At 37.0% G+C, this 21428-nt stretch overlaps 1 protein-coding gene and 3 non-coding genes across 4 annotated transcripts; all 4 read left to right on the plus strand.

The window, feature by feature from the left end:
• The first annotated feature begins 6630 nt into the window (after positions 1–6630).
• On the plus strand, positions 6631–6704 carry Trnan-guu (transfer RNA asparagine (anticodon GUU)). The gene has a single exon. It is a non-coding gene; the product is annotated as a tRNA-Asn (tRNA).
• A 112-nt stretch (positions 6705–6816) lies between these two features.
• Trnan-guu (transfer RNA asparagine (anticodon GUU)) lies at positions 6817–6890 on the plus strand. The gene has a single exon. It is a non-coding gene; the product is annotated as a tRNA-Asn (tRNA).
• Positions 6891–7004: 114 nt separating this feature from the next.
• Trnan-guu (transfer RNA asparagine (anticodon GUU)) lies at positions 7005–7078 on the plus strand. Its single transcript has one exon. It is a non-coding gene; the product is annotated as a tRNA-Asn (tRNA).
• Positions 7079–8551: 1473 nt separating this feature from the next.
• On the plus strand, positions 8552–12896 carry LOC136240560 (uncharacterized). Its single transcript, XM_066031557.1, has 6 exons — positions 8552–8912; positions 10204–10905; positions 10954–11305; positions 11362–11629; positions 11682–11891; positions 11954–12896. Exons 1-3 carry the CDS (start codon positions 8769–8771, stop codon positions 11059–11061), a joined length of 954 nt encoding a protein of 317 aa, XP_065887629.1. The 5' UTR covers positions 8552–8768; the 3' UTR covers positions 11062–11305; positions 11362–11629; positions 11682–11891; positions 11954–12896.
• The last annotated feature ends 8532 nt before the right edge of the window (positions 12897–21428 follow it).

A 21428-nucleotide genomic window follows, 5' to 3' on the forward strand; every position in this document is an offset into this window, starting at 1 on the left:
GCAGCCTTTACTCTGAGGCAAAACTTGTATCCTTTATAGTGAACAAGTACACAGAAAAATTTGGAATTTTCAACTAGAGTAGGGACCATAGTACATTGAAAAAAGTGCTGAAAGTACTTTTTATCGATGTGCTACTCCACTTATGATTTACTTTGAAGTAAAGTAGTGATGATATTAAATCACAGTAAAACAATAAGAAGTGTTTTATCCCTACTGTGTATTTTGCTATGGTCCTTACTCTAGTTGACAATTCCAATTTTATCTGTGTACTTGTTTGTTAACTTTTTTTGAAAACAGTATTATGACTGGTGAACCCACAGATACCGCATCTGAAATGGCACTGAGTGCCCCCAGCTATATCAATTATCATCTGAAAAGTGAAGTATCCAATACACTTCATTGTCAGCTATGTTCAACCCTTACACAGCATTTTGAATCAAGAACTGGAAAAGCACCTCTGCAATCCACGTATACTGAAAGAAAAAAGTGGTGCCATGTGCCCCAGTTTATCAATTATTGTCTAAAATATGAACATCCATTACTCTTTGTTGTTGGCTATGTTCAGCCCGTCACACAGCAGTACGAATCAAGAACTGTTCGAAACGCAACTCTGCAACCAAAACAGCCACTATTAAAAACACCGATGTTTTCCATTACGAAGGGAAGCCATCATGTGCTATCACCAAATCGCCACACGTTTTACTGTCAGCAAAGATGAATGGGACACAAAGGAGGATACTGGTAAGTCCATGAAGAATGCATTGTACATACTGTAGTATGTCAAAAGGCACCTCTCGGGTCAAAGCGACATCGAACAATGAAAAAATCAAGCTTGAAGCCTTAGGCATTCATCGAGTTACACTTGTCTGAAGGCATCAGGCAGTCAGTAAAGACCCCATTAAATAAATTATTTTTAAAACTCTGTAGCAACTTGTTGAAAGCATTCCGGGTCAATCTAAAAGCTTGTTTGGGCTTAATTTTACCTCAGTAACCAATACTGCCTCATCATCATCAGGAAAAATTGAGGCTGATTTTTGAGTGATGTTATGTCGTGGGCCACGCCTACTCCTTTGTGGTTCCTACTTTACAGTACTATCATACTGTGTGATATAGAATGAATAACTATACCAGTCTCTCTTGTCTGATTTCTTCTTCGAGTACTGTGACATCTTCACAATCACTGGCACAATTTGGTCAAGTGATGATAGCTTCTTGTGTAGATATAAATGGTCCATGGAAGCAAGGGCGGATTTAGGGGGGTGCTTGGGGCGCTGAAGCACCCCCCTTCAAGATTTTACAATGAGCAAGCTAGGAAGCTTCTAGAAGCTGTAGTACAAGTGCAGTTGCATTTTATACACATGTATGGGCAATGAAAAGATGGAAAGAGCAAGGGGAATAGCTAATCTTATCCAAGAATTACTAAGAGGGGTTCAAAATTATGCTTTTGGAGTAAGTCTTACCTTAGAAGTTGCTAAATCCGAAATACTCTAATAGAACAGTCAACTACTCTAAAAGAACATCCAACATTAAAACTACACTGTAAATTGATGGTATGACTCCTGCGGTCACTTAGTATAATGATCATACTTCAAAGCGTGATGCTCATACTTCTGAAGTATGATGATCACACTAAGCGACTGCAGGAGTCATACCATCAGTATGAACTTCACACGTCTGAATTTACAGTGTATAATTTTCAAGAAGTTACCAGAGTGTAAGCTGAAATTAAACCTATTCTTCTAGACCTGTGTACTGCTACCCTCACCACTGTACCAAACATCCTGCCATATACCAATCACTTCAGGTAAAAGATTTACCTTTAATGTACTATAAATTGTATAAAACATCATTAATTGAAAATCTATTCTGAAAATAACCTTTTCTGTCAAATAGTTTAAATTTTTCAGGCTCTGCTACAAACTTGATTCTTGGGTTGACATGCTTCTCTTGCGAGTAAAACAGTAGTCTTATATAATAGTGAATTTCATAGCTTTTATAAAGTTCACAAGGCTGCAACATCTGAGAACTGTTCGTTTTTGTTTCCCTTGCTTGATCAAATCCCATGCTACATTTGTATAAATCTAGAGTTTGCACTATCAAATCCCTCAAAGCTCATGATCAACTTTAAGCTTAAATGATACTGCAGCATTTATGTTGTCATGATCATTGTGTGCTAAAAAGGAGTTAGTTGTGGCCAAAAACTAGTTGTATTTGTAGACTAGTTGTGAAACAATTATAATGATGGATGGATCCATCATTTTAAAAGTTAGATTGAAATAGCAACCAGCCATTCAAAACAGTGGCTACATATGAAGTAGATCCGTGTTTTAAATATTCTCCTTGACCTTACATTCAATTAACTATACCCTCTTTATTCTCTTTGATAAGCCACTATTATACATTTTCTTAAAATCCAATAACAAGAAACAGTGTTTAGTTCTGTTTTTTTTTTTAATTAAAATTACTTCCAACTGAACTCATTTAAATTAAAATTACTTCCACCTGAACTCATTTATTTTGTACCCAGATTTGATTAAAAATACCATCTAGATTCAATCTTGTGATAGCCATTTTCCAAAAATTTCCAGGGGGTCCAGGAGTACATATGCCACCAGATCTAAAGCCCCCTTAGCTGGAGAATTATATGCAGCTGAGTGCACATGCACTCCATACACTGGTGAGTCAGTCTACTTGCCCTCTCCACTACCACTTACCCTCTCTACTATTTGGACAGCTAGTGAAGTTTGAGCCATGAGACTGTAAATTATGCTATACTTCAAAACACTAAATTTGATCATGTGTACCTGATACCCATATGTTAACATTTCCACTACTAGTTCTTTAAGATTTTAGTCTAAGATTGAATTTTAGCTACATGGCTGTGCCCTTTAGTCTTATTGACAAGCTGTAGGGAAATAATGGTATAACATAAACAAAGTGACATCATTTTTCATTCAAAATTACTACCAAATTCAATCACAATAGGCCAAATTTGCAAAATTTTCTTGTGGGGGCATGCCCACAGACCCCCTAGATAGAGCATACTCCACATGCTGAGTGCGCTTCTCACACTAGTTGTATCAACTATCTTGCTACATACATGTTAGCACTCCCCCTTCTGAAATCCTAGATCCGCCCCTGCATGGAAGGGTTCTTTCAAACTGTTCTGTCTTCTGATGTAGCTTTTCTTCAAGCTCTACAATTTGTTTTTGAGCAGCGTTTTCAATCTCACTCAGTTTTGTTTGAAACTTCCTCTCTATTTTAGCTAGTGCCTCATCATTGCTTTAGGCTATAGCTATAGTGGTGCACATCTTAACCTGTGCAAGATCCCCACAAGTTGTAACTAATTATTGCTTTGTACTGCAAATGTGTGTTAGAAAGTGTTTTACAACTTATAGTTAAGTGTTTTTGAGTTAGAGACAAGTGTTCCATTCTTTCTTTATTGTGTTTCTTCAAATAATTGCAAGCCACTACCATTCAGCTACAACCCACCATGTGATACTCACGCTGTATCACTTCCAGTGGGCACATTTTGTTGTGCTCTTCTATATAATATTATATGCTGTCTCTTGTGAAAATGCCAACCTTACATTTATTGGGACAGGGTAGAGGACACTTTAGTTGTGTGATAATTTATGAGAAAATCACCAATCATGGGGTATTCTATTAGCCAGTCGTAAGCCAGTGTAGGTTGAGATGTACCATGTATTTTCGAACCCTGCAATTATTATATTACAATACCCAAAGAGCATGTACATGTACAAGTGCATGAATGGATATAAGTCCAATGTTTTTTGGTAGGATCTCAGAGGATTGAACAACTAGTCTACAAATTTGATTAGTTGTTTCACAGGCCTGCCAACCCACCCTTTTCATTGATTTAAAATAAATTTTCATAAAAAAGTTGGAAATGAAGCTAAATTACCACTAGAAACTATGAACTAGTGTTGTTTTAGTAGCTAAGGACTTTTAGTTTTAGTTATAGTCATAGTCAGTTTCGTCAATAATAATTAGTTTTAGTTATAGTAATTTTTCATAATTCCTTTTAGATATTGATTTAGCTATGGTTATATTCTCTGTGTTATTTTAGTTATAGTTATAGTTTTAGTTAAAAATGTGAAAGTATTTTAGTTATAGTTTTAGTAACATTTCTAAAAACGTTTTAGTTTTAGTTATAGTTTAGTTGTACATAAGAAAATCTTTTAGTGTTTAACTTAGTTATAGTTTTAGTAATCTTTTCCAATTCTTTTTAGTTTTAGATTTAGTTTTGGTAAAATATTCTGTTGTATTTTAGTTATAGATTTAGTTTTAGTTATAACACGGATTTGTTTTTAGTTATTGTTTTAGTTATAGTTAACTAATACATATTTGTCTTACTAAAAGTACTTTTATAGCTAACTAAACCACCATCAGGTCACAAACTGATGTTTGGATGCTACATATAGCAGTACAGTTTCATTCTGTGCTTTGTTCCACCTGTAGAACACATGTGAACTTATACGTGCAGTGATCTGAGCAACATTGTGTTGTTTTAGTAAAGAGTTTTAAATTAGTTTTATAAGTCATAGCTAGTTTCTTCAATAATTTTAGTTTTAGTTATAGTAATCCTTCTTAATTTATTTTAGTTATAGATTTAGTTATGGTTATATTGTCTTTGTTGTTTTAGTTTTATTTTTAGTTTTAGTTAAGAACATGAAAACCTTTTAGTTTAAATTAGTTATAGTTTTAGTTGTACACAAGAAAATCTTTTGGTTTTAGTTATAGTTTTAGTTATCTTTCTTAATTCTTTTTAGTTTTAGATTTAGTAAATTATTCTGCTGTTTTTATATAGATATAGTTTTAGTTATAACATGGATTTGCTTTTGGATTTGCTTTTAGTTATAGTTTTAGTTAACTAATACATATTTGCCTAACTAAAAGTACTTTTAGTTTTAGTTATAGTTAACTAAAACAACACTACTATGAGCACAAGCTTCTAATGCATTTAACTTCTGTTCACCTGCTCAAAACATTGCTTAGAAACACACTATGACTGCAAACAATTTGCAGTTTTGTCAAGACCATGCCATTTACTGTACTGTATTTTGCTAATCGTTTTGTCAGTTAACTTGATATTTTTATTTATGCTGACCTACCGACCCTACATGCTTGAGATTTTTACCCATAAACAACTAATCCAGGCCTAATTTAAATTCAATCTTGCAGGATCCTGTACCCAGCAAGCACCAGAAAGTTTTCTGGGAAAAGAAAGATGGAACTAAGTTTAATGAAACTCCGTTTACTGTTGATAGCCACACAGTGTTAGATTGCCAACATGGAGTGGAGTATTTTAAAGACAAAGAGTCTAAGCATGCAAGGCTACGGTTACAAGGAACAAGAAAGACTGGCTGCTGTGCACACATACGAATAACACAGTTCACTTTGTATACCGATTATCAAATTCATCCAGCTGAAAAAGAGGGACTGTCTGCATGGAAGCTGCAACAGTTACGTGAAACTAGACTGGCTAATCTTAAAAAAGAGTTGGAGACTGGCACACCTAACACAAAAGTTGTGTACTTTGTATCCTTGCCTACCAGCCAAGCACACAGCATCCACCCACACTTTGCATGTGCTCAAAAAGTGCATCCATTAATAATCACAAAAATTTCTGATTTAGTGTTTTCAAACATCTGTGATATCTATGAGATCAAGAAAATTCTACGACATTATGCAAACACTGAATTAAGCAAAGAGCTTGGCTTTAAGCCAAAGGATGATGATCGTGCATTCTATCCTGATATGTGTGATATTAAGAACCACGTATACAAGGCCAAAAGAGCACTGGAGCTCTCAAAAATTGATCAAGAGAATCTTAGATTGAAAGTGAATAATTGGAGGACAAACGGGTCAGAGAATAAGTTTTTCTTTCGCCCATATATTCAGAGTGATGGTGATAACATAAAGGAGCAAACAATTGAATTGGAAAGCAAACAGAAAGTAGAAAGAAGCGATATCTTTTGTGGCAATTCAGGAGAAGATGACAGCTGGTATGAAGGTCTTGGTTGTAGTAAGCAGTGCACTCAAACTTTTCTGTACGTTCACCAAACATCATGGCAACAGCGATTGCTGGAAGGTTATGGAAGCACAATCTCTCTTTTAGATGCAACATACAAAACAACTCGTTATGACTTGGCATTATTTTTCTCTGTGTTAGAACCAATGTTGGTTACATGGTTGTAGCAGAATTCACCACCCAATCAGAAGATGCAGAACACATATCAGAGGCTCTGCAACAGTTGCAACTATGGAATCCCTGTTGGAAGCCCAGTTTTTTTTATGACAGATTACTCTGAAGCAGAATTGTTGGCTATTGAGAAATGCTTTCCTGGAACTCAGGTTTATCTATGTGATTTTCACCGTGAACAGGTTAGTGTTGTTCTAGCATACTTTTACTTGCTAATATGAAAGCATTAAAGTATTATACTAAAGTTGTGATAAAAGGTTAGTGGTTCGAGCCCACCCAGTTGCGATTGTGAAGTTATCTTTTTAGTTTACGTTTTTTGCAATTTTAAACTTGGGCTGTAGTTTTATAAATGTTTGTTGCTGAAGCTTGTTTTTTATGCTACTAATTTGTGTTACTATTATGTGGCACCTGTGGAGCAATTGGTTAGCGCGTTTGGCTGTTAACCAAAAGGTTGGTGGTTCGAGCCCACCCAGGTGCGATTGTGAGTTTTAGTTTACGTTTTTTGCAATTTTAAACTTGGGCTGTAGTTTTATAAATGTTTGTTGCTGAAGCTTGTTTTTTATGCTACTAATTTGTGTTACTATTATGTGGCACCTGTGGCGCAATTGGTTAGCGCGTTTGGCTGTTAACCAAAAGGTTGGTGGTTCGAGCCCACCCAGGTGCGATTGTGAGTTTTAGTTTACGTTTTTTGCAATTATAAACTTGGGCTGCAGTTTTATAAATGTTTGTTGCTGAAGCTTGTTTTTTATGCTACTAATTTGTGTTTTGCTATTATGTAGCACCTGTGGCGCAATGGGTTAGCGCGTTTGGCTGTTAACCAAAAGGTTGGTGGTTCGAGCCCACCCAGGTGCAGTAGCAACCCCCTTGCCTTACATACTTTTAAAACTAGGGCTGCTTATCTGCAATCACAAAAGGTGATGTCATAATTGGTGATTGTGACAGTCAACAAACTGAACTTTTTAGTGGTTTGTCCAACTTTGAAATAATGTAAGAGGAAGTACGTAAACATATGGTGGCAGTGCAAAATGGGAGGAAATACCTCACCTGTGTCTTCGTTTGAATTCATGAATGTTAATTGGGATGAGCCTGAGTGAGCCTCACACAAGTCAGTAGCTGTGCGTACATTACGTCTCCAAAAATTTATTGAAAATCCCACACTGGGTGGTCGATTGTGCACGTTGTACGAGTGTCACGTGCATGACACACATGGTCACTGAATTACTGAGTATGCTATGAAGTTCGATTGAAATAATAAAAACTGCTCAGTTAAGTACAGTAAGAGAATCAAGGTTTACAAACAGCACAAAACTTTCAAAGATGAAGAGAGTGTGACAGATTAGAATAGGCGAACAGATGTAGCTAGAGCTATGAATTCTAGAAGAAAGCAGAACTTGATGATGGTGTATTTTGAGCAACCAGAACAGGGAAAGAAGCGGTCTGGGAATGAGCCTATGCATTACTTATTTTACAGTCTGTTACTGATTAACGGTAGGTAGTGGGCATGGTGAGGAATGAATATCGCTACTATGTTCAGCTGCTACATGTTTAAAAGATTCTACGTCACCCAATTATCATTTTGATATTGACTTATGTCCAGAGAGCTCAAGCAGGTTGGATCCACTTGACTGATAATGTTGTATAGTTCAGAACATTTGGCTCATTGTGTAACGTGTTTGCAATGATATTTCTGTTGCTGTAGCACTGAAGCAATAGATTAGCTCTGCTCGGAAATAAATTTTGAAGCTTCTTTCTGCAAAAAAAAAAAAAAAAAGGATCTAGCTAAGTCCAGTACTTACTAAATACTCAATGTTATTATATCCATGCGAAAAACAGCCATGCTGTACAAAAAGGGTGCAGCCTTCAAAAAGTGTGGGTGAAAAAGTTGTGAAATCAAGGGTGGCAGCCATGAAATCATGGCTGCAATGATCTTGATCACAATAAATTTTGTGTTATGATTAAGATCATTGAAATCATGGCTGCCACCCTTTATATATATATACTAATTCAATGCTAAGCCTATCATCACACAAGAGCTAGGATATCATTTGAAACTTCACTGAAATAGCCATTTACATGTGGTTTTCACCCAAAAGGTTGTGAACTAGTGGAATTCCCTAATGGCCTACAGATTAACCTGTGCAGCCACTATTTTGTAACTTAGTTGCTACTGGATATGAAGTCCTAAGTGCCTAAACCTTTATCCCTGTAACAAAGTATGTAATTTTTTTCTACTTTAAAGAGGTAGTGGCTATAAAATTAAAACTTACTATTGTATGTTTACACTGTTATTATGATTTCTGATCATAATAGTTACCCATGCTAATTAAGGGCTAGTAGTACAAGGTACACTACACTAAATCAATCAAATTGTATATTAAATATTTTGAGTCCAATATTTTACTAATAAATATTTTACTAATACTTATACTAAGTACAATATCTAATACTGGAACAACACTAACAAGCATGGGAACGATGGACCAACAAGCACAAAATCAGAGACTCCAAAGACCGCCTTCTCTCGCTTTGCGAAGCTGTGCTAATGCTCCACCTTATACAGATCCTACACTTCCTTCAGATGTATAATTATCAACAAGCACTGAAAGACCTTAAGGATTCTGATATTTGGAAGTCTAATGGTGAAGTAAGAGAATGGCTTGGTAAAAAGTGGCTCCCAATTGCTAAGGTGACGTATGCATGTGTGTGTGTGTGTGTGTGTGTGTGTGTGTGTGTGTGTGTATGTGTGTGTGTGTGTGTGTGTGTGTGTGTGTGTGTGTGGGTGCGTGCCTGGTAACATGCCACTCTAGTAGTGTGGCTAATAGTAGCAGCCTTGGCCTTAACCAGACAAGGCAGGGTCAAGGTATCCTTACAAGCATTAAAATAGTCTGTACATTGCATTTATAGGAGAAAACTCAGGTCTATGCTATTGTCAGTGGCCCATCCACCATTCTTGGGAGTCCATTCATTCATCTGTCCTAAAAAATGCTTGAAATTTTGTTACCCAGCGGGCGGGTGTCTCTAATGTGGGGTTGGGGGCTAAATCAAAGAATACAGGACAAGAAGCAAGTCAAGCAGTGTGTGCATGCATGCGTGGGTGCATGCAAATACCAACTATACATGTATTGTATAATGGTAGGCACATGACCAACCTAGCACAGTAGCCAAAAGACTTGTGTGATGTGTGTGTGGTGTTTCAGTGTGGTCATTTGCAAAGTGGTGGAGAACCATCCTGGAATTCACAATTTGGTTACGGCTGCTACTTTTTTGAGCAAGAAAATGTAATTTAACTTTAATCTTCCCCACTGTAAATGGGGACATGGTTGCTATCTGTGTAAGCAAATGCTAAGTGGGTTGGAAGGCTTTTCCCTTTGTTTGGCCATTTTTCCTATTAGCTACAGTATAAGTGAGATAATCTCTTGTCCATATTCCAGTAGGTATTAGGTAATCCAAAAGTTTAAGCACAATTTGCTGTCAGACCTTCAGTGCTGGCCACTGTAAAGTACTAATAATAGCAACAATAACTGTCCATGTCTCATAACCAGTTTCCAAACCTTTACCATAAGACAGATGCTGTCTCTCTGTTAAAAATATCCCTACCCCTAGGAGGATTCATCTGTTCTGACTTAGTAATGTTCTTTTAGGGCATGACTATTTGTCAAAAGCATTGTGTGTTGGTCTGTGTGGGGGGTGTGAATACGTCTTTTTCACCAGTTATATAATATTCTGCATTATACTGTATGCTTATAAATTGTATCTACATATGTGATCAAATTTGACAAAACAAGGCTTTCACGCACATCCAGTTTTATAAGTTTGAAGGACCATAAATTCATGTAGGAGTATGCCATCAGATTTAAATTTTGATCTGTTATTAGAATTGTGTAGGTCAATAGCCAACTGAGTGGTGATTATAAAGCCAAAGAATTGGTGTGTGAAAGACTGTTTTGTCAAATTCACATATAGTATTTATGTTTCAGAGATGGGCTCGAGCATATTGTGATGATAAATTTCATGCTGCTGTTGATACTAACTATGGTGTAGAAGCTATGAATAAAACTCTGAAATATAACTACTTGCCAAGAGGAAAGAACATCACTGTATCTCAGTTAGTGGTAACTTTAACTGAAGAATTTCTGCCAGAGATGCTTCGCAAATACCAAAAACAAAACATTGCTACGTCAGGTTATTATCGATCTTACAATGATTTTGTTCCTAAATACTTAAGGGAAAGACCATGGGCCGTAATTCTACACTGCCTGTCAAGAATTAAAAAGGCATCTAAATTTAGAAAGGAGTCAGTAAAGGAAACCGGTGAAGCTGGTACTTTTTTGGTGACCAGCCCATCTGGCAAGCTTCATGAAGTGAAGATCTCAAATGGTAGCGGCTTGCCAGAATGTACCTGTAAAGATTGGACACGCTGGCACATATCTTGCAAACACTTGTTTGCAATATTTACACATACATCATGGAACTGGTCTGATTTGCCCAGTAGTTATCGTCAGAATGAATACCTTTGTGCTGATTCAGAAGCATTAGTTAGTTCAGTTGTAGATGACGACCACAACAATGATGATGGCCAAGGAGATGGAGATATGATATTCCCTGAAGTTCCAGACCATGACATCGATGGTCAAGATTTTGATATGGAACAATGCAGCCATGAATTACCTAAGCATAAGGTTATTAGTTTTATCTGTAAATGTCTATTAATAATACTTTTGTTATAGCACAGCATTTCAGTACAAAAATCACAGAGAAAGATTTTCATAACTTTAAAAGTAATTGAGTCTCTTACTTACAACTGTACTGAAAGAATTAAACTGCAAATGTTGTAACACATGCTGATAAATGTAGAAAATCAGTTTAGATCAATGCTACCTCATGATAATGGCTTATTGCTTCGGCCTGTTGGAACTCACAGAATTGCTACAGCCAAGAAAGTCTGCAGAAAATACAGAACGCTACAGTTGAAGTCTTTATATGGGTCTCTTCCTTTGCATCACAAATAGCAAGAAAAACAAAAGTGGAGATTGGAGATTTAAGAATCGAGTTGGAAAAAGAGCTGATGAATGGAGAAAGGTATGCAATAGCATATATTATACACTGGTTCATTATTGATATGTATATTATAATAGGTTTCTGAAGACTTGTTAGCAGCAAAGAGGAAGACTGTAAAGAAACAGACGGAGCTGATAAAAAATTAGATGGAGTCGATGAAGCAAGATCATGAACACCTTGAATCAATAGAAAATCTAATGGAGGGAACAGAAAATCAGACAGAGCCGGTGGAAAATATGATGAAGCTGACATAAAATCAGACAAAGCCAATGGAAAGTCACACACAGTCTATGAGATGTCCTTCTGCTTCAAATGACTCTCTACAGACCAAATGTACCACTCATGGTAAGAAAACATAGTGCAAACATTACAGTGATGCATTTTTAATGCTCTTTAGGTCGGAAACGGAAATTGAAATGTGGTGAATGTCCTGGATGTATCAGTGAAGACTGCAATCAATGCAAGTTTTGTCTTGATAAAAAGAAAAATGGCGGGCCTGGCTCAAAAAATCAACGCTGTATTAACAGAAGATGCATACATACAGCAAGACATGATGTTGACATAGATAATATTGTCTCTCGATTGCGGCAGCTAAATGATAAGCATGGTAAGCTATATTAATAAAAGATTCGAAAGAATGCTCACTTCATGCATAATTGTTTGTAATAGCAGTTTTGGATCAGCCTCAGTTGAATGACAAAGTTTCTGATGAAGAGTTTATACAAGTACAACGTCATACATGTGTGAGAATAATTACAAGCATTTCACATTGTAGGGATACTTTCGAACTTTCCCTAATTTTCACAAATTACCTAATTTTATTATTGGTGATGTCCCCGTTCCCCCACACATGTTGCTTCACTAAACAAAACTGCTGGTGTTTTGTTTACCTCACCATAAATGAAGCTTCTGTATGGGCTTACAGACGCCACATGTGTTATGCTCTATTAGGAATGGATACTACGTAGTACGTACACAGCTGCATCTATTGACATATTGAGTTACACTCTTACGATCATACGACAATTTAGAGAAGATTTTAGGAAAACAAAGAAGGATTGACTACATCATTCCTGATGGTAACTGTTTGTTTAGGTCACTTTCAAAAGAAATCCTGGGTCATCAAAAATTTCATCATTTAATCCGACAATACATTCTAAAGATATACTTGATGCATATGTGTTTGGAGGGTCAGTAAAAGATCATTGTAAACAAATGAAAAACCTTGGTGAGTGGGGAACTCAAGCTGAAATTTTTGCTATGGCTACTCTGTTAAAATTACCAATTTTTGTCTTTACATTTGAAACAAATAGTCAGCAGTATCATTGGCTTTGCTATAAGCCAATTGCTTATAACCTGTGTATTGCTAACAACTGTTCTGATAATGTGAAGAAAGTATGGAAACTGGTACCTCCAACAAATTACCACATAGAGCTTATACACTCATTCCAAACTCACTTTGACAGAGTTGCACCATCCAACTTAACTTGTATTTCTATGGAAAACGCACCTCGTCTCAGAGATACTGCAGATTATATTGAATTATAGTACCTAGTTTTTAAAAGTGTGTTTATACATTTGCCAATGGGTTTGAAAGTGTACAATTTCTAATAAACAGTAGAATAAGTTTATCAATGTATATATTGTGATATGGAGGTGTACTAATACTCACAAAGTTAAGTGAATAGCTATCAATGAAGTGATCAAACTATACAGTGCAATCATTTTAATATTATATATTTAACATTTCGTCTATGTTATTGCATGGTATATGCTCAGTTCAGTGCAAGACAGCTTTTTTTATACCAGTGATCATGAGTAAGTTGGCAACGTGCTGTGTATCTGACATATATAGCTGCTTCTTTAAGGTACACACTAGGCTTTTATAGCATAGGTTACCTAGCCATTATAACAAGGTGGTCTTACTGAGTGTATCAGTACTAAATTGGCTTATCAATTTTAAATCATAACCCTTGGTCAACCATCCCAATACAATATTAAAAGCTCATACATGTATCTCACTAAAAAGCACTGGTAATTTTTGCATTTTAATGTGTCTGAACTCTTGGGCAGTGTCTTGCTGTGATGATTAGCCACATAACAACTATGCTAATACTAGATCAGGTGTCAGCAACAAACTCTTGTTACCGCTACATCTTAACAGCGTTAACATTATGCGACCGTGACATTCTTATTTTCACTGTTTAGGCCACATAAATTTGGGTATTAGTTTCTCATCCCCACCTGCATCCCGTTTTTCTTATACCTCATCAAGGAATTTTTGCACTATTGTAGGCCAATTAGCACCTTTTATAGTTGGTGCCTTGATAAAAAAAGCAGTCTAAGAAAATTGTCATTTAACTAGATAATTCAACTGCCTAGTTAGTAAAAAATAAAATAAAAATCCTCCCTCCCGCACTGCTATTTTGACCATCCCTGTGGAGACTTAGAACATGTCAATTTGTTTGTTTGTTGAAATCTAAATAGAAATTGTACCTGTGGGATCATTTTCTAAGAAACTTTGATGAGAATAATAACTGCACTCTACATTACTTATGTCCACGTCTAGATGTCAAAAAACAGCAAAACCTCCAACTAGCAGTTACTAACAGACCTTCGGTGTTTTCTTTCACACAATAAATTTTAATAAAACATTACCTGTTTCGAGGGGTCCAACACTCCTGAAATCTCGTACGCTTCATCAGAAATCACATTTGAAATCATGAAATCACACACTCAAAAGAAATCAGAAATCACACTTTTGGAAAACGAAAATCGTAAAACTCCGTATATTTCCGTAAATTATGGACGCATTGAATGATGCGTAATTATTAACTGAAACATAACAGAAGTGATTTAAGGCCCGAATCACTTGATCTGACACTGTTTCGGATACCAATCTTTTGAATTTTACAGCCCAAGCTGAGCCCACTAATGGTCAAAAGCTTCCATCACTGCATGGAGCCACACGAGTGATCTGAGAACCTATCTCGGAATCTATTCAGTGTTAGCTAACTAGCAATTCAAGCTCTACTCGCAGCCACAAGTGACAGTACATGACTGCATGGGTTAATGATGAAACGGGTAAAACATGTAGAAGGGCTGCAAGCTATAAGGACACTTTTGCAAAGAAAGTAGTTCCCAGCATTAGCTTCAGGACAAATAATTATCAGCGGCAGCTTATCTAGAAAACATGTATGTCAGTACTGGTTAGTAACTAGCTACTAGGTGTAACTTTTCAAAGATTAGCTCACATAATATGATTCTGCTTGTTCAGCTGACCCACTAACTTTGCACAACTCGCAAGCAAACATTTCATATAAAACAATCCCGGCATACACAATGAAGACCATGGATGTATCCAGATCAGTCGACTGTGTACTTAAGTGTTTCTTGCCACTGTGGTTGTTAGTCAATATGAAATGGGATCAGGTTTGTTAACAGAGAGCCATTCTAGTTTTCAATACCATTGTAAAGGAAGGGATGTGCACATTACTGATGTTAGCAGAGGTATTGTTTATGTCAACTTTCAGGTGTGATTTAATCTATTGTATATTATCAAACTGGTAGGTAATACATGCAAGTAGCTATCTTTCTGCATATAAGTCAGCATCATACAGATTAAATACATCACATATTGATCAGATGAGGTATACATTCTTATTTCTTACTAATAGCTATTTTGTGAAGATACAATCATTGTGCTGTATAAGGTTTATACGTTCTGCTAAATTTTGCAGGTATATTCATTGCTGACAATGTATCATACTGGTTTGCATTATATTATAATTATCTGAAGAACTGATAATGCAGGATACATTGGAGCTAACAGTGTATAGCACATAAATTTTGCGGAGAACCAATTACCTAAACATTCCTGATTGAGTCCATGCAAGTCTCTATCTACCTACCAAAGATACTGTTTTAAAACTCAGCATGAGTCATGACTCAGTGATAAAAGTGTAACTGAAATCATGTGGACCCATGAGTGACACGCAACCATGTAATATAGTAACGAATTCCAATATACTTAATTAATCACATGTATCATCATCAGCTACTTTTATTATTATATTACTGGGCATGCTGATATGCCAAGGAGTGAGTAATGCTCCAAGGAAAAAAAATAACACAAGATAACAACAGTACTGCTTTATTATATCGACCGGTAAAGACAATGTCTATACCATTTTTACTTTACAGCACAAGTATGTAGTAGCTATATGCTAATGCTTTCTGACTCAATCACTGAAGTTGGCAAATTATTCCAGTTGATGACAGCTCTTGGAAAGAAGGAATGCCGGTTCATGTAGCTATGTACCTGGATAAAGTGTAGGATAGTGGTGTCCAGTTGAACATCGTGTGGCTAAGAGGATAATGGTATTGATAGGCCAGATAAGTTGTGGATTGCCTCGTAAAAAATCTCATTAAAATTTATTTACTTATTTATTTATTTAAAACTTTATAGTGTAAACAACAATGATGTACAGGGGAATTTGACATGTTGACATAGATAACTTAAGAGTTTGTTACCCTGATGGAATACTGGCATCCTGTGCGAGTACCCAAACTACATTACTTATAATTACACTTTATATAATTACTTAACTTACAAATTACACCTAACATAAATTACATAATTTGCAGTTAGAGCCTTACAGGTTGAAAATTACTTGACTGTGGTGATCAGGACTAGAGATGTTCAAAGTTCATGAAAGAGTTGTTTATACAGGAGCCACAGGGGCATAGATAATGCAGTTTGTGGGAATCAGTGGGATTGGAAGTTGGCAGTGAAGTGTTTCCAAAAGAACGATTTTATTTGATTTTTGATGGTAAAAGTTGATAAATTCATGTTAATGATTGGTAAAGAGTTCCATAGTCTGCATATACAATTAAAATAACAGTAATGTTGTTTATTGGTGAAAGGTGTACTGTGCCTAAGTTTTAGACCAGAGGATCTTGTTCCGCTGATTGAAAATGATACACAGGAGTTGATATTAAAACTTGAGGTGGGGTTCTTGATGCTGTTAATGTCTTGCAGGATGTATTTAGTGGCTCTACATTGTAGTTGTTCAATCCTAGTAATGCCCTTCATAAGGTGAGGATGCCAGACAGGTGAGCAATACATGATTTGAGATCTTACTTGTGAGATGTACAGTTTGACTTTCACTGAGGGTGAATTGATTGGCTAAAAGTTGTTTGGATAAGACCTATATAGTGTTTTGTAGGCTTTAGTAAGGACAAAATCTTGATGGGGACTCCATCCTAGATTACTACTAATTAAAACTCCAAGATCCTTGTGCGTCGAAAGTGAATTAATAGTGGTTCCATTTATTGTATAAGATGTTGGAAATTTCTGGTTGAACAACAAGTGGCAGCTTTTAGAAGGATGAAATGACAGGTGGGTTGTTGAGCTCCAATTGAACAGACAGTTGATATCACTTTGCAAGAGATCCATGTCATTTTGTACTATTATACGTTTGAAACATTTGGTGTTATCAGCAAATAAATAGGTATTACTGTAGAACACTGAATCTGGAATGCTATTCATGTATACGATAAATAAAAGGGGACCTAATATATTGCCTTGTGGTACTCCAGATTCCACCGGAAGTAAACAGGAATTACTGTTGTTAATGGATACATATAGTCTTCTATTGGTAATGTAAGCTTGAAACCACAACCTACCTGTAACTTCACCTCCTATGTTAAAGGATGAAAGTTTGGTGAGAAGATGTGAGTGGGAGACTGTGTTGAAGGCCTTGCTAACGTCTAAGTAAATGACATCAAGCTGATTGATAGAAAAGATAGAAGTTGCTGAGCTGTTGATCTGTTTGGTAAGAAACCAAACTGAGCTGGATTGATCTGGCATACCACATTAGTTATTTTGTTATAGATTATTCTTTCTACCACTTTTGATACTAGCTATAACCAGGCCAGTGCGGCATTCCTTGATCCATGCCTATTATTTTTTTACCCTTGTTAGAATCAAGACACACGGTAGTGTGTCGTGCGGCCCAAGAAGCCGGCGCGCAACCCCGTGAGTATATTGACAGGAAGAAAGAAAACGCAATTTTCGCAACTTCGTAGCTCTGTGCTGCCTTGATCAAACAAGACGAATTTTGCTGTGTACATTCCCTCCAACTGCAGCACTCTACATTCCAAATTTGAGCGAAATCGCTTCACGCGTTCCCGAGATATGCGACTTCAAAAATTGGCTCAGTTTCTTCGGTTTTTTTTTCTTCTTATTTTTCTTCCTCTTTTCGCACACTTACAAAAACTGCTATAAAACGCGAACGCGTTATCCGATTGCCTTGAAATTTGGCACACAGAAGGGGGGTATAAAGGCGCATCTCGGTACCAACTTTGGCTGGAATACCATAAACAGGCAAAGAGTTATGAGCGATTATTCACGAAAAATAACACCAATATGTTGTCACGCCTACAGGGTAAACCGCGTATGGGAAGAAGCTGAAAATCGGAGGGTGAATAGGTTAACTATTGAACCTCAAACCTTTTGTGGTTTGAAAGAAATCGAGCTAAAAACCAGGAAGATACAACAACAAAACCAACAGTGTGTAACAATTGCGCAACCGAGATTAGCTAATAAAAAACGAATACTTGCCACACCTACCAGATAAACCGCTTGGGGTAATGCTTTGAAATTCACTGTACAGATGGAGTAATCATCTTAGAAAGGCTCTTCAATGGTGTAGAAGAATCAGACCTAAAGCCACGGAGTTATAACACGAAATCCAACTTGGTGTAGTAAGTGCTAGATCGAGATACTCTAATAGAGCAGTCATCCTAATAGAGCAGTCACCCTGAACAGAATTCAAGAGATCAGTTAGAAATAAGTAACCTGTATAGAGATCAGCTACAAACAAGTTACCCTGTAGAGAGTTCAGCTACGAACAATTCACCCTGTTCAGACATCAGTTAGAAGAAGTTTTCTTGTAGAGAGTTCAGTTACAAACAAATCACCCTGTTGAAAGATCAGCTAGAAGATGTCACCTTGTAGAGAGTTCAGCTACAAAGAAACCATTCTGTAAAGAGCTCAGCTGCAAACAAATCACCTATACAGAATTCAGCTACAAACAAATCACCCTGTAGAGAGATCAGCTAGAAGAAGTTACCTTGTAGAGAATTCAGCTACAAACAAATCACCTTGTAGAAAGATCAGCTATAGAAGAAATCACCTTGTAGAGAGTTCAGCTACAAAGAAACCATCATGTAGAGAGTTCAGCTACAAACAAATCACCCTGTAGAAAGATCAGCTATTGAAGAAATCACCTTGTAGAGAGCTCAGCTACAAAGAAACCATCATGTAGAGAGTTCAGCTACAAACAAATCGTTCTGTAGAGAGATCAGCTAGGAGAAGTCACCTTGCAGGGAGTTCAGTTACAAAGAAACCACCATGTACAGAGTTCAGCTGCAAACAAATCACCTGTAGAGAGTTCAGCTAGAAACAAGTCACCCTGTAGAGAGATCAGCTAGAAATAAGTCACCTTGTAGAGAGTTCAGCTAGAAGAAGTCACATTGTAGAGAGTTCAGCTACAAAGAAACTACCATGTAGAGAGTTCAGCTGTAAACAAATCACCCTGTAGAGAACTCAACTACAAACAAATCGCCCTGTAGAAAGATTAACTAGAAGAAGTTACCTTATAGGGAGTTCAGCTACGAACAGATCACCCTGTAAAGAGTTCAGCTACAAACAAATCACCCTGTAGAGAGTTCAGTTACAAAGAAACCACCCTGTAGAGAGTTCAGCTAGAAGAAGTCACCTTGTAGAGAGTTCAGCTGCAAATAAATCACCCTGTAGAGAATTCAGCTACAAACAAATCATCCTGTAGAAAGCTCAGCTAGAAGAAGTTACCTTGTAGAGTGTTCAGCTACAAAGAAACCACCATGTAGAGAGTTCAGCTGCAAACAAATCACCTGTAGAGAGTTCAGCTAGAAACAAGTCACCCTGTAGAGAGATCAGCTAAAAACAAGTCACCCTGTAGAGAGTTCAGCTAGAAGAAGTCACATTGTAGAGAGTTCAGCTACAAAGAAACTACCATGTAGAGAGTTCAGCTGCAAATAAATCACCCTGTATAGAACTCAGCTACAAACAAATCGCCCTGTAGAAAGATCAGCTAGAAGAAGTTACCTTGTAGGGATTTCAGCTACAAACAAATCACCCTGTAGAGAGTTCAGCTACAAAGAAATCATCATGTAGAGAGTTCAGCTGCAAACAAATCATCCTGTAGAGAGTTCAGCTAGAAGAAGTCACCTTTTAGAGAGTTCAGCTACAAAGCAACCACCATGTAAAGAGTTCAGCTGCAAACAAATCACCTGTAGAGAGTTCAGCTAGAAACAAATCACCCTGTAGAGAGTTCAGCTAGAAGAAGTCACATTGTAGAGAGTTCAGCTACAATGAAACTCCCATGTAGAGAGTTCAGCTTCAAACAAATCACCCTGTAGAGAACTCAGCTACAAACAAATATGCAGTGTAAAAAGATCAGCTAGAAGAAGTTACCTTGTAGAGAGTTCAGCTACAACGAAACCACCATGTAGAGAGTTCAGCTGCAAACAAATCACCTGTAGAGAGTTCAGCTAGAAACAAATCACCCTGTAGAGAGTTCAGCTAGAAGAAGTCACATTGTAGAGAGTTCAGCTACAATGAAACTCCCATGTAGAGAGTTCAGCTTCAAACAAATCACCCTGTAGAGAACTCAGCTACAAACAACCATGCAGTGTAAAAAGATCAGCTAGAAGAAGTTACCTTGTAGAGAGTTCAGCTACAACGAATCCACCATGTAGAGAGTTCAGCTACAAACAAATCACTGGTAGAGAGTTCAGCTAGAAACAAGTCACCCCGTAGAGAGATCAGCTAGAAACAAGTCACCTTGTAGAGAGTTCAGCTAGAAGAAGTCACATTGTAGAGAGTTCAGCTCCAAAGAAACCACCATTTAGAGAGTTCAGCTGCAAACAAATCACCCAGTAGAAAGTTCAGCTATGAACAGATCACCCTGTTGAGAGTTCAGTTAGAAACAAGGAATCCTGTAGAGAGATCACCTAGAAGTATCGCCTTGTAGAGAGTTCAGCTACAAACAAATCACCTGTAGAGAGTTCAGCTACAAACAAATCACCCTGTAGAGAGATCAGCTAGAAGAAGTCACCTTGTAGAGCTATAAAGAAACCACTATGTAGAGAATTTAGCTGCAAACAAGCACCCTGTAGAGAACTCAGCTACAAACAAATCGCCCTGTAGAAAGATCAGCTAGAAGAAGTTACCTTGTAGGGATTTCAGCTACAAACAAATCACCCTGTAGAGAGTTCAGCTACAAAGAAACCATTCTGTAAAGAGCTCAGCTGCAAACAAATCATCTGTACAGAATTCAGCTACAAACAAATCACCCTGTAGAGAGATCAGCTATAAGAAGTTACCTTGTAGATAGTTCAGCTACAAACAAATCTCCCTGTAGAGAGATTAGCTAGAAGAAATTAACTTGTAGAGAGTTCAGCTACAAAGAAACCACCATGTAGAGAGTTCAGCTGCAAAGAAATCACCCTGTAGAAAAATTTGCCAGAAACAAATTGCCCTGTAGAAAGATCAGTTAGAAGAAGTTACCTTTTAGAGAGTTCAGCTACAAAGAAACCATTCTGTAAAGAGCTCAGCTGCAAACAAATCACCTGTACAGAATTCAGCTACAAACACATCACCCTGCAGAGAGATCAGCTAGAAGAAGTTACCTTGTAGATCATTCAGCTACAAACAATTCACCCTGTAGAGAGAGCAATTAGAAGAAGTCACCTTGTAGAGTGTTCAGTTACAAAGAAACCACCATGGAGATTTCTGTAATCAATATATGTCACCGGATTTTCAAAAAGGGGTCTTCCACACACATCCAATTCCGTAAACGTTGGAGACCATAACTCAGTGTTCAAGTAACATATTAACCTGAAACTTTCACCATGTATTCAGCTATAGTGGTGCTCACCACTGCCCAACTTTCAAGGCAATAGCTCTTTCCAATCTGAAGTTATCAATTGTCAAAGTTGGCAAATTGGATGTGTGTGGAAGACCCCTTTTCGCAAATCCGGTCACATATGTATTATATATATAATCTGTACATTTACTGATAAAATATTTAAAGTA

The sequence above is a fragment of the Dysidea avara genome, chromosome 12, assembly GCF_963678975.1.
Source record: "Dysidea avara chromosome 12, odDysAvar1.4, whole genome shotgun sequence".
Lineage (NCBI taxonomy): Eukaryota > Metazoa > Porifera > Demospongiae > Dictyoceratida > Dysideidae > Dysidea > Dysidea avara.